The sequence below is a fragment of the Pseudorasbora parva genome, chromosome 18 (genome assembly GCF_024679245.1).
Source record: "Pseudorasbora parva isolate DD20220531a chromosome 18, ASM2467924v1, whole genome shotgun sequence".
Classification (NCBI taxonomy): Eukaryota; Metazoa; Chordata; class Actinopteri; order Cypriniformes; family Gobionidae; genus Pseudorasbora; species Pseudorasbora parva.
In genome coordinates, this window is record NC_090189.1 from 6,875,359 (window position 1) to 6,888,015 (window position 12,657).

At 38.6% G+C, this 12,657-nt stretch overlaps 1 protein-coding gene across 1 annotated transcript; it reads left to right on the top strand.

The window, feature by feature from the left end:
- Positions 1-717: 717 nt before the first annotated feature.
- LOC137046587 (phytanoyl-CoA dioxygenase domain-containing protein 1) lies at positions 718-7,672 on the top strand. Its single transcript, XM_067423860.1, has 11 exons — positions 718-872; positions 4,003-4,161; positions 4,423-4,498; positions 4,571-4,618; positions 4,733-4,788; positions 5,201-5,263; positions 5,353-5,374; positions 5,471-5,599; positions 5,713-5,817; positions 7,158-7,284; positions 7,396-7,672. The coding sequence occupies exons 1-11, from the start codon at positions 840-842 to the stop codon at positions 7,439-7,441; spliced, it is 864 nt and encodes a 287-aa protein (XP_067279961.1). The 5' UTR covers positions 718-839; the 3' UTR covers positions 7,442-7,672.
- The last annotated feature ends 4,985 nt before the right edge of the window (positions 7,673-12,657 follow it).

The following is a 12,657-nucleotide window of genomic DNA, read 5'->3' on the forward strand; positions in this document are numbered from 1 at the left end:
TCAAGTCCAACAAAAACAAGATGTAAATTATTGCCAAAATTAGCTACCAGAAAAAAAGTTACATAGCCTTTTGTTTTTAGGTAGTAACTTGTACCAAAAGGTTTATTATATTTATTAAAGTGCACTATCACATTTTTTTATTTATTATTATTATTATTATTATATTTATAAAAATGTGAGACATTTGGTTTGAAAAGAGTTCATATATTTTACTCATCACTTATTTTATGTATGGTACTAAGCATAATTGCAGTTGTTTACTTAAATACAATGAAATGGCCATAGAATAAAGAAAGTCATTCAGGTGAGAGTAAATAATGGTAGAATTATTATTTTTGGTGAACTATTGATGACAATTAAAACACTTTCCTCTTTTTCATGCCTTAGTGTGAAAAGAAAAAATGTATTTCAGAAATGTAAACAGAAACAGACAAAGCTTGGATCTCAACGCTGCATTCAATATGCAATCGTGCACATATTGATCTGCCAAACATTGATTTCCATCCAGTACAGGACAGAATATGACCCGTGTGTTCACCATTTACAAAAAATTAAGTTTACGTTAAGCATTACTTTTAGGTTCCCGTAAGCCCTCAGTGACTCAAGTTATTCACACACATTTGACTTTCTTAGAAAAAGAGTACAAAATCCAATTATTGCATCACCATGCTTACAGTTTAATCGTATTTGACATGGTGCAGCCACGTGGTGCTTAGAGAGAGAGAGAGAGAGAGAGAGAGAGAGAGAGAGAGAGAGAGAGAGAGAGAGAGAGAGAGAGAGAGAGAGAGAGAGAGAGAGAGAGCCTTCCTTTTAACCCTCTTCTCAGACTGTCTTCCAGCATGGATGTTTTGACAGATCAAGACGTGCAAAAGGTAAGAAACTGCCCCTAAACTGCTTTGTCAAACTCTTAAATTAGATCAGCGCCTCGTGCATGCGTGCAAGAGATGCACAAAACGTAAAAAACAATCTCGTAAAATCACGTGTAATGACTAAGTCTTACGTAATTCGCTAGAAACATGAAAAGAGGAACGCGAAATGGGCGGGGCCTTTCAACTCTTCAATGTGGGTTTTTCGGCTGCGTATTATTATTGTTATTATTATTAGTAGTAGTAGTATATAGTTTATTTATTATTATTGCCCTGAGCGTAGACTTTTGTGTCTTGACAGCTGTTACTTTTCTCATTGCTGTTGAGGATAGACCAATCACAGTCGTAGTTGTAAAGACCGATGAGACGGATTTCTATTTGCGTGTCAGGAATATAGCTGGAATTAAAGGCACAATATGTAATTTTCCACTGTTACAGGTCGCTTATTCAAAAAGGTGTAGTTTGAGGACACATTGATTGGGGGGGGGGGGGGGGGGGGTTATGTTCTTCTATTAAAGGACAACTTAGTTTGAATAAACGAGCAGACACTGATTATAGGCTAGTGACAAATCAGGCAAAAAGTGCTTATTGAGATATATTAGCTACTTGCTATACGTTTATTTATATACGGTGATTCAATCGCATTAACAGTCTGACAGTCATAAACAGGACTCAGCCCACAGCCTATATGGAAAAATAAATTGTTAACTTAATGTTTGAAACAGCAGGTTATCAACTAAATCATTATGAAGTGCCACTATGCAATCATCACAACTCAGTTTGTCTACGGCATCAGATGTCGACGCCGTCCTCTACAGCTCTGGAATTTGTTTACGGATGCCATAGCAACTCTCAACGGCCACCAGGACTTATACGGTTTTATAAAAGCTATTTATTTGTTGTAAAGTGTTATAATCATCTCAGAAAAAAATGAATTTTAATGTCAGGCGCAGTTGAAGTAGTTGATTGTTTGCTTACATGGGTAGGTTTAGGGAGTGTCATTATGCCAACATTATCTTCATAACTTCTTACGAAATAAAAAGTTTATCCCTCATAAAAATGTACTTTCCTCTCTTGTCAACATTATAGTTTGCATTTGAGCGTGGCGCGCACTCTTCAGTGTTGATGGCGCGGCGCGCGCTGTGTATGTCATATAAGGACGCACACTCAAAAGTAATCCGGTCAGGTCGTGTACATGGTGAAGCATGTTGGTGTATTTATGTGCCAATTTTGCTACGAGCAGATAGGGCGTTTCATTGTCTCTCCACCATGCTAGTGGATTAGCCGTAGAGTCAATTGGTTGTTCTTGGGGATAGCGTGTTAACTCCGTATCAGTGCGCGCTCTGATCGGTAAAGGGGCGGAGATTTTAGACCTCCGTTTATTAAGGAGATCCCCAATATATCTCTTTTTGGTAGGGGGTGGTGCACAGACCTCTCCCGAATCATCTCCAGCAGTAGCAGCCTTCGAAGCACCACTAACTCCGTTAACTCCTTCGTTTCCCTCGTCAGCTGATACAATTTCCCCCCAGAATGCATCGTTTTTTTTTAATTTTATGTTTGTAAAAAATATTTTAATAACAGTTTTGGCAGTTATAGAGTTCTAATGTCGGTGTTTAACTATAACCGTCGGTCTCACGGTTATATACTAACCGTCACACCCCTACATGCAACTTGTTCGACTTCACCCAGCGTTGCGCAGACCAATCGGCGGCAGACTTGAAGCAATGCATGCCGGTTAGAAATTTTTTCCGACTTGAGACAGCGGTGATGGCACGTTATTGTGACGTATGTCAACAAAGTACCGCGAGAGCGATTCGAGAGCAGCCGGCTAATGCAGCCGCTGCAGATTCTCAAGGGTGGCTGCAGGAGGATGCGCAAGCTCTGATGACGACACAGATGATCCATGATTGGCCGTTTCACCGCATGACAGCGATCACGTGTGTTTCGTGTTTATTCTAAAACCTTATGTTACGCTAATGCTCACAAATCATTTATTTATAACAGTAAAACCTCTTTTCATGTAGCCGCGATGTTATATTGTCATGTTTATCAAACTAAAACTGATAAAAAAAAACGTTGACAACACTTCATTGATAGTGTAGGTTTATATGTTGAACATTAATCTTGTCCAAACAGACGCTTCATTAAGCAGTGCATAAAGTATTGAATGAAAATGTAATTTGAAACATCTGTATTTGAGAAATATTGCATTTATTTAACTTCAGCTGTGATAAAGTTTACAAACACAGCGCAAGCTTCACCACGGGAAGCAAAAAGTGTCTGACTTCACGTCTCCCTTTGCAGCTCCTTCCCGCCTGCATGCGGCTTCTCTCGCCGATCGCATGCATCCAGCCGCAGCCGATGTTGAACACACCTATAGCCTACGACGTAGCTACGGCATCACTCAACAAAGAAGTATTATGGGCTTAAATCGTGAAATCGTTTTGAGTTATATAACAATGATTAGTTTTCAGTTGCTCACCTGTCTAATAACGCACATTATATATTAACATTCTTTGGTGTTTCCATAGTTACAAAACAAAACCGGAAATCGAGGGGTTGATGTTATTAATAGGTGACGTCCAGACACGGTCCGTGACCTGGTTAAAATAGCTTATTTCTCCGGATATAAACATTCTTGGAAACATTTGGGATAATGTACACAAGTGAACAGAATGTATAACACTGTTTAAGTGTTGTTGTTTTTTTTAAACATTTTAATAAAAAAAATCGAACATATTGTGCCTTTAACAGATTTAAACGGTTCCACTTATTAATGTTCAGATGTCTCCAAAAATCGTCCTGAGATTTAATGGCCTCGATGGAGTAGTTGTTATTTTTAATCACAGACCACCCCCCTTTGTAAGCCCATTGAATTTCACCCCATGCATACAACATTTTCAAAAGTTTGTGGATCTGTAGTTTGCATATTCACTATGACATATACCTAAACATCAAGTGTAGTCACTTTAAGTTTTCATTATGAAATATACCATGATGATACAATATGAATACCATAATAATATTCCATTATTTACATAGTACTTCAAGGATATCCACACCATTACCATGGTACATGTGCTAAAAGGTACTTTTTGCTATTTTTGTGATATCAGAAACTGTTTTTATTCTGTAGTACCGGGATGAGGGCTATCTGGTGCTGGACGGGCTTCTGTCCCCAGAGGAATGTGATGCTTTGCGGGAACGAATGAGTGAGATTATTGAACGGATGGACGTTCCTGAACACTGCAGGGTACAGTTCTCCACTGACCACGACGAGCAGCTGAAAACACAGGTAAATGGCCAATGCCTCATCATCGTCATTCATTTACAGTATCGACATTATCAATCTCAATCTGTTCTTCTACGTGTTAATTTCCACATGCAACCCAATATTTCTGTGTAAAGATGCAGGTAAGACTACTGACTGTAGGTAAATATAGTTGTCTGGATTAATTATGCTTAAACATTCTACCAATCCTGCTGGAAAAAAGTCCCATGTAAATCCACACACATTTGTAAGCGGTCAACTCAGTCATATTTTGTGTTTGTCCAGGGAAAGGCAGACTATTTCATCACAAGTGGAGACAAGATCCGTTTCTTCTTTGAGAAAGGCGTGTTTGATGATAAAGGTTTGTTGTGCTGAGATGTAAATAAAAAGTCCCAGGAAATGCACCCCATAATGAAACTGTTGTGTTTTTTAGGAGAGTTCCTGGTGCCAAGAGAACTTTCCCTGAATAAAATTGGACATGGTGGGTGTTTAAGAAAATGACACAGCATGATATTCATATTTAAACGCACCCTTTCATCCGATTTATTTCCATTTCTTTTGCCCCTTACCTCTTTGTGTTTTATCTTTCCTACAGCTCTTCACGCGTATGAGCCGCTGTTTAAAGCAGTCACACACTCACCAAAAGTTCAAGTAATGACCAAACTTCCATGTAAACGAATGTAAATTGTGGTCTTCGTGTAAACGGTCATTTTGAAATCTCTTTAGGGCCCAAAATCTTTTTAAAACCAGACATCCCTATCAGACTAGTGTTGTTATTGTTAACAAAAACTGAAATTATAAAAAATCGTGAGATTAATCACATCTAACGTAAAAGTTTATGTTTATATAGGCTGATATATATATATATATATGTGTGTGTGTGTGTGTGTATATATATATATATATATATATATATATATATATATATATATATATATATATATATATACACACAGACACACACACAGATATATATATATAGGGCTGTCGAATCGATTAATCACATTTAACATAAAAGTTTTTATAAGCTAAATATGTGTGTGTGTTTTCTTCTCATCTGCAGAATCTGGGTAAGAAACTTGGCCTGATAAATCCAGTTATTCTGCAGAGTATGTACATCTTTAAGGTAGAGTTAATATATGTTGGCTTATAAGTGATGCTTACACTCATTATAAGGGTAATATTTTCAATATTTTCAATCTGTTCTGTACACAGCAACCAGGGATTGGTGGAGAAGGTAAGACCCACCTACAACTACAGTTGTACCCACCTACAACTGGCCAATGAGAAAGCAACACAAAGCCTTTTTTTTGACCTTTGACCCTTGACTTAGTGACACCACACCAGGACGCCACCTTCCTTCACACGGAGCCTCTGGGAAGGGTGATGGGCATTTGGATCGCTCTGGAAGACGCTACGCTCGAGAACGGCTGCCTGTGGTTCATACCAAGATCACACAATGGTAATAAATGCATTTAGCAGATTCATGGCATTTTACATCATTTGGGCATGGATGCTATCTGAGTGAAGCTCCATGAAATTTTGTACTTAAAATGAGTTTCCTGTGTGTGTAAGATGGGATTACCAGGCGAATGGTACGGACACCTGAAGGCACTGATTTCATTGGCCGAGATAAAAATTATGATGACACGCTCTTCATTTCCGCTCCTGTTAAAAAAGGTGAGTTAAATAAACTGTTGATGCAATTGGAAATAAATTCCAACACCTTAAACTAATCATACAGTACAAACACCTTTAAGAATAAACAATAAGCAAAATAGGGGGCGTGGTCTTGTTGCTCTCCCACGTGGCGAAGAGCGTGCATTCAGCGCTTGCATCTCCCTGTTATGGTAAGAGGCGGGACCTTTCCTGGCGAAAGGCGCCAAGCTGCTGTCCAATCACAACACGGGAAGCACTGGCCCAATCAGAACTCGTTACATATTTCTGAAGGAGAGAGTTCATAGAACAAGGAAATCATCAGGCCGTTTTTAGGACAGAGGAAACAGCGCTGTACAGATAAGTCAATTGTGTGAAAAATACTGTGTTTTTTTACACACGTGAAACATGAACTCATGTTATATTGCACACTGTAAACATAATCAAGGCTTCAAAAACACACAAAAAGCGGGACCTTTAACAGTTTTCTAACATAAGTAGCATAACATGAATTACCTGTAGCATGTTGTTAGCATGTTTTAGCACATTACAAACATGATTAACATGTTGCTAGCATTACTTGGCACGTTGCTAGAATGATTTAACATATTTTTAATTTGAATAGGCACATTGCTAGCATGTTTTAACAGGTTAGCACTAATTAGCACATTGTTACTATGTTTTAACATATTACCACATTGCTATCATGAATTAGCAAGTTGTTATCATGTTTTAGCATGTTGATTGCTAGCATTATTTATAACATTGGTGACATATTATATTTTTACAAGAGTAATATTGTTAAATATTACAATCCTTAGGACAAACATTTTGTAGCATTTGTAAGTTTCATAAAATGTTATTTGCATGTCTTAGCATGTTCATTTTAAATCTTAAAACATGAAATGTTGTGTTTAACATGATAAGCACATTGCCAACATGAATTAACATATTGCTCGCTCACCCCTCCTGTTCGAAATGGCCATTCCAAGCGGGACTCGAACCCTGGTCCGCCGGCATGAGAGTCGGCGCTCTAACAAGGAGGCTAAAGGCTATAAAATCTAACGTCAAGTTGATAGCATTGTTTTATCACATTGCTAGCATGTTTTAATAGGTTGTTAACATGAATTAGCATGTTGATGGCATGATTTAGTACAATGCTAGCATGTTTTAGCACATTGACCATGTAGCATATTTTAACACATTGGTAACATGAATTAGCATAGTGCAAACATGTTTTAGCAAGTTGCTAGCATGATTTAACACATCGCAATTTGAATAGGCACATTGCTAGCATGTTTTGGCATGTTTGCTAGAACTTTTGGACAATAGTGTATGTATATTAAAAAGTTTTGGTACTGTAGGTGGAGCAATTCTGATTCACGGGCAAGTGGTCCACCGCAGCGCTGCAAACACATCTGACGCCTCACGCCACGTTTACACTTTCCACATTATGGAGTCTCAAAACACCGTTTGGAGTCCTGAGAACTGGTAAGAGCAGTGCATGCTGGGTAACACAGGCCATGTGTTGGGAAGTGCTGTGGAGAGATGAGTTCTAGTTCTCGGGGCTTGATGTAAAGTGAATCTGTTTCTCTCTTTTAGGCTTCAGCCGACGGAAGAGATGCCCTTCCCTTCCCTCTACACCTGAACCACAGACAGAGCCGGACTGATCACCAGTGATGCAGAAGACACATCAGGACAGTTAAATGTCTCGACTATAATGAGCTTTTTAATGCCAGGATAACAATAACACCTTTAAATATGACATCTTGTAAATGGACCAAAAATGTCTTTCTTACCATAAAATGTGAATAATTTTGAATCATTCTGTACATTTTACCTACAGCCACATCAGTGTTAATAAAAGGCTTGATTTTAACCGAAGAGTCTCTTTCATTTGTAGGTGATCTGACTACAAGCCTTGATGTTAGGGGTGGGCGATACATGACTAAAATTATTTGACAGTAATTTTTATTTCACGATAACGATATCCTGTATCTCGATATAGCTATTTTTATTTTATTTTTTACTATGTAAAATAAGAACAAAGAAGCACATTACAAACAGTAGGACAAATACAACAGAGTAAAGATACAAATTATATCAACTTTAAGTTTTTCAGCTAGAGTAGATTTATTTAACATGTAGTAAGAAATAGTACAGAAATTAAATGAACAATTTTATAAATTAAACAGTCTTCACTGTATGACTCAAATATGAACTGATTCTTATTAACTCTTTCGCCGCCATTGACGGAATGTTTTTTTGGCTTTCTTTGTTTCCACTGTTATACGTAGGGGGCGCTATGACACATTTCGATTTTGACACATGCTGGCGGTGGAAGAGTTAAAGAAACAATTGATTTAGTAGCATGTCTTTTGTTGTTTGATTAACATTAATGAGACGGACATCAGTTTATTATGCTACTGTCCCTTTAAAGTGGTCCTATAATGCCCCTTTTACAAGATGTAAAATGTCTCCAGATTGTGTATGTGAAGTTTTAACTCAAAATACCCCACAGATCATTTTGGTAGCATGTTAAAATTTTAACTTTATGAGAGTGGGCACTGTTTTTGTGTCTCTCTTTAAATGCAAATAAGCTGCTTTCATAAAGAGGGCGGAGATTCAAGAGCTCTCATTAGCAGCTTTGATTACCTCAAGCTGACACACACTGAAAATATCTGAAAACTTTTATGTTCAAACCGGATTCAGACAATAATGGAGAGACTCACAAAGTGACGACATTTAGAAAGAAACATGACGTTTTGGATCTGGAGTTACTATCTTCAAGTCATCGATTAGATTCTGTCTGTCATGATAATCTATAAATAACGGGAACTGTTGTAAAAATGCACAGAGCCAGAGAATATCTGCTGCATGAAGAGAGACCATGGATAGTTTAGTTTAATTATGGTTATAACGTATGTTGTCATTTTGCTTTTATGACATGCTATTGCATTTGTGTTCACACTGTAGAGTACCCTAGCAACCACATTGCACCCTATTGCTACTTCATAGTAACCTCCAAGCAATAATTAAAAATATCAATCAGTTTTTTTCTGACTGGTTTTAAAAACTTCAAACTGCAAGCTTTAAAACCACTGCAAGCCAAACCCCTTCACACTTCAAAATTATTTCAAACTTGGCTTTCTCAAGCCAAAAATAGACAAACTTTCTTTTATCAATATATAGAATAGTTTGCCCAAAAATTAAAATGATCCCATAATTTATTCACCCTCAAGCCATCCCAGGTCTACAGTGGGGATCGAAAGTTTGGGCACCCCAGGTAAAAAAATGTATTTCTGTGCATAAAGACGGCAAGAAAAGATGGAAAAATCTCCAAAAAGCATCAAATGACAGATTAGACATTCTTATAATAAGTCAAAAAAAAAGTTAGATTTTATTTCCATAATTGACACTTTCAAAATAACAGAAAACCAAAAAATGGCGTCTGCAAAAGTTTGGGAACCCTTTAGAGTTAATACTTTGTACTGCACCCTTTGGCAAGTACCACAGCTTGTAAACGCTTTTTGCAGCTAGCTAAGAGTCTTTCAATTCTTGTTTGAGGTATCTTTGCCCATTCTTCATTACAAAAGTCTTCAAGTTCTTTGAGATTTCTGGGCTGTCTGTCACGCACTGCTCTTTTAAGGTCTATCCATATATTTTCAATCATGTTGAGGCTAGGAGATTGTGGAGGCCATGGCAAAACCTTTAGTTTATGCCTCTTGATGTAATACACCAGGGATTTTGAGGTGTGTTTAGGATCATTATCCATTTATAGAAGCCATCCTCTCTTAAACTTCAGCTTTTTCACAGATGGCATCAAGTTAGCATCCAAAATTTGCTGAAATTTTATTGAATCCATTTTTCCTTCTACTCGTGAAATGTTCCCTGTGCCACTGACTGCAATACAACCCCAAAACATGATCGATCCACCCCAATGCTTTACAGTTGGACAGAGGTTCTTTTCATTCAATTCTGTGCCCTTTCTTCTCCAAACATACCTTTGTTCATTCTGGCCAAAAAGTTATATTTTAACTTCATCGGTCCACAGAACTAGTTTCCAAAATGCATCAGGCTTGTCTATATGTCCATTTGCAAACTTCAAACGCTGATTTTTGTGTTGAGGACGTAGAAGAGGTTTTCTTCTGATGACTCTTTCAAGAAGTATCTCTTTATAGTGGAATAGTGTACCACAACTATCTGTGTCTGCCAGATCTTTCTGGAGGGATCGTGCAGTCAAGCGTAGGTTTTGACTTGCTTTTCTCACAATCCTGCGAGCCGTTCTGTCTGATATTTTCCAAATCTGTCTGATTTGGTCTTCCAGATTTTGCTTTAAAGGGTTACTTCAGCGATTAGCATATGGCTTTGTATCAGTAGAAACCCTGGAGTATATTCAAATGATTGAGCTTTCCCCCCTCATATCCCCCTGAGACAAGAGATTTATGCATTTTATTTCTGGAAAAATTCCTCCTATGATGCAAATTGACGATTTTTGCATCATAGGAGGAATGTTTGCCCAAAGGCTAAAGACTACAGCCAGCAGAGGGAGCCATTTCCGTATGTTTTGAATCCGCCCATGGGGGATGGAGATCACACTCAGCTCGCAGAGAGAGCTCAGCCCACAGCTACAGGCACTCATTTAAACGGAGCTATGGTGAGCAATGTAAGTCTTTTAACTTCTCAAATTAATTTCTATGAAAGTTAAGCTTGCAAAGGCATGAACTGAAACGCCAGACTGAACTCGCGTTGTGAATGTATGCCTCGAGTGTAGTCGCGATTACCTCAGCTCTCAGCACTCCTGCAGTTAGTGCTCAGTGCTGTGACACTCGCGCGGTGACTCACTCATTATATTGAACAGACACGTTCAGTTTTTAATTGTCTCTAACTCAGTCACAGTAATCAAGTTGGTGGTGTTGGGAATGGCCTCACAGGGCAGCGAAGCATTCTGGGAATTGTAGTCTTTCATCCCCATGGGACAAAAATACATTTTCTGTCCTTTCTCAGTCTAGAAGACACCAAATTCAAAAATAATTTCACATTTCTACTGCATTGATGACCCAGTTTAAATACAGATTCATCTTCCCAGCGCTGAAGTACCCCTTTAACTTCCACTGTTCCTGATGACTGCCATTTCTTAATTACATTCCGAACAGAGGATATTGGCATCTGAAAACGCTTTGCTATCTTTTTATAGCCTTCTGCTGCTTTGTGAGCTTCAACTATTTTCAGTTTCAGTTTTCTAGACAACTGCTTAGAAGAACCCATGGTGCTGATTGTTGGGGCAAGGTCAGATGAGTCTGGGCATTTAAAACCTTTGAGATTGACATCACCTGGTCTATCCAGACGATGACTGAGAACAATCCATGACGCTGTCAGGTCTCAGCTTGCCAAAAGGGGCAGTACAAGGTATTAACTCTGCAGGGTGCCCATACTTTTGCAGACACCATTTTTTTGTTTTCTGTTTTTTTGAAAGTGTAAATGATGGAAATAAAATCTAACTTTTTGTATATATTATAAGAATGTCTAATCTGTCATTTGATGCCTTTTGGAGATTTTTCCATCTTTTCTTGGCTTCTTTATCCACATTAATACAAATTTTTACTTGGGGTGCCCAAACGTTCGATCTCCACTGTATATGGCTTTATTTTTTCAGCCCAACATATATGGATATATGGATATTTTTCTTCAGAAGGCCTTTATTAACCCCCTGGAGTTGGGTGGAGTACTTTTATGATGGATGGATGGATGGATGGATGCACTTATTGGAGCAAAAACTATTCAATGCCTAGAAATCTAGATGCACCCTAGCGGCAGCAAATTTAATCTGCCCGCGTATTCCCCTAACTCTTGTCGGGCCAATCACATCGTGTATAGAGTTGGTGGGCAGGGCCATGATGACGACGGCTGTGTTGCGTTTGCGCTTCTAGTAAACACAGAAACTGGCGAACGGCGGTCTTTCGAATCAGCTCTGACCGCGACTCTGGAAGACTTGGAGTTAAGCTTTTCTCTGAGAAAAGAACAAAGAATGGCACTGAAGTCATTCTTAAGAAGGGAAGATGTGTTCGGAGTTTTGCCGACCGGATACGGCGAATGTTTAATCTGTCAACGAGCTACGTTTCACCTTCGTTGCTCTGGTTGGTTGTAGCGCTATCCTATCGCGTGCAGAGGGAGTTTGAAAGACAACCGTTTATCCCGCCCCTCGGATTGAGCTGTCAATGGTGAGTTTCCAGACCAAACATCTTGATGTGGGTCTGGCTTGTCAGGCTAATTCAACGCCATTACAAAGCTGAGAACAGCCAGGATATTATTTAATATAACTCGGAATCGTGTTTGACTGAAAGAAGAAAGTCATATACACCTGTTGGAAAGCTTGATGGTGTAATCATTTTTGGGTGAACTATTTCTTTCTTTATCTCTTTAGCATATAAGGTCATGGCCACATGTGGCATTGTTGTCTGAGAATGAGCCACGGACACCCACACACACGTTTTTTAATGCCACACCTCTCAACACAGGCTCTCTCTTTCTGTGAGTAGAGGTAAAGGCACACCACCACATGAAAGCTCCCATTCATTCACCTTTCTCTCTTTTCTCTCAGCTCATGGTCAATACCAACCGTCCAAGGCAGCCAGACAGTTCAAACACAACATAAACTTTCTTAAGTTAGTGTGTGCACTTGAAACTTCCTCAAATGCTGAATGAAAGTCTGAATGTTGCACAGCAGTCACATTTTGACAAGAAGATGTTAATGGAGAGCTGATAGCTATCTCATGAAGTGGAAAGCATTCTGTTCTGCTAAAATAAGAGAATTGTTTTGTATTCGTCAGATATGAGCAGCTGTTTACTGTTTTTATTTATCAC

Coding starts and splice junctions, on each gene's coding strand:
- LOC137046587 (XM_067423860.1), top strand. CDS start 840: ATGGATGTTTTGACAGATCAAGACGTGCAAAAG. Junction 4,162..4,422: donor ACGAGCAGCTGAAAACACAG/GTAAATGGCCAA, acceptor GTGTTTGTCCAG/GGAAAGGCAGACTATTTCAT. Junction 4,499..4,570: donor AGGCGTGTTTGATGATAAAG/GTTTGTTGTGCT, acceptor TGTGTTTTTTAG/GAGAGTTCCTGGTGCCAAGA.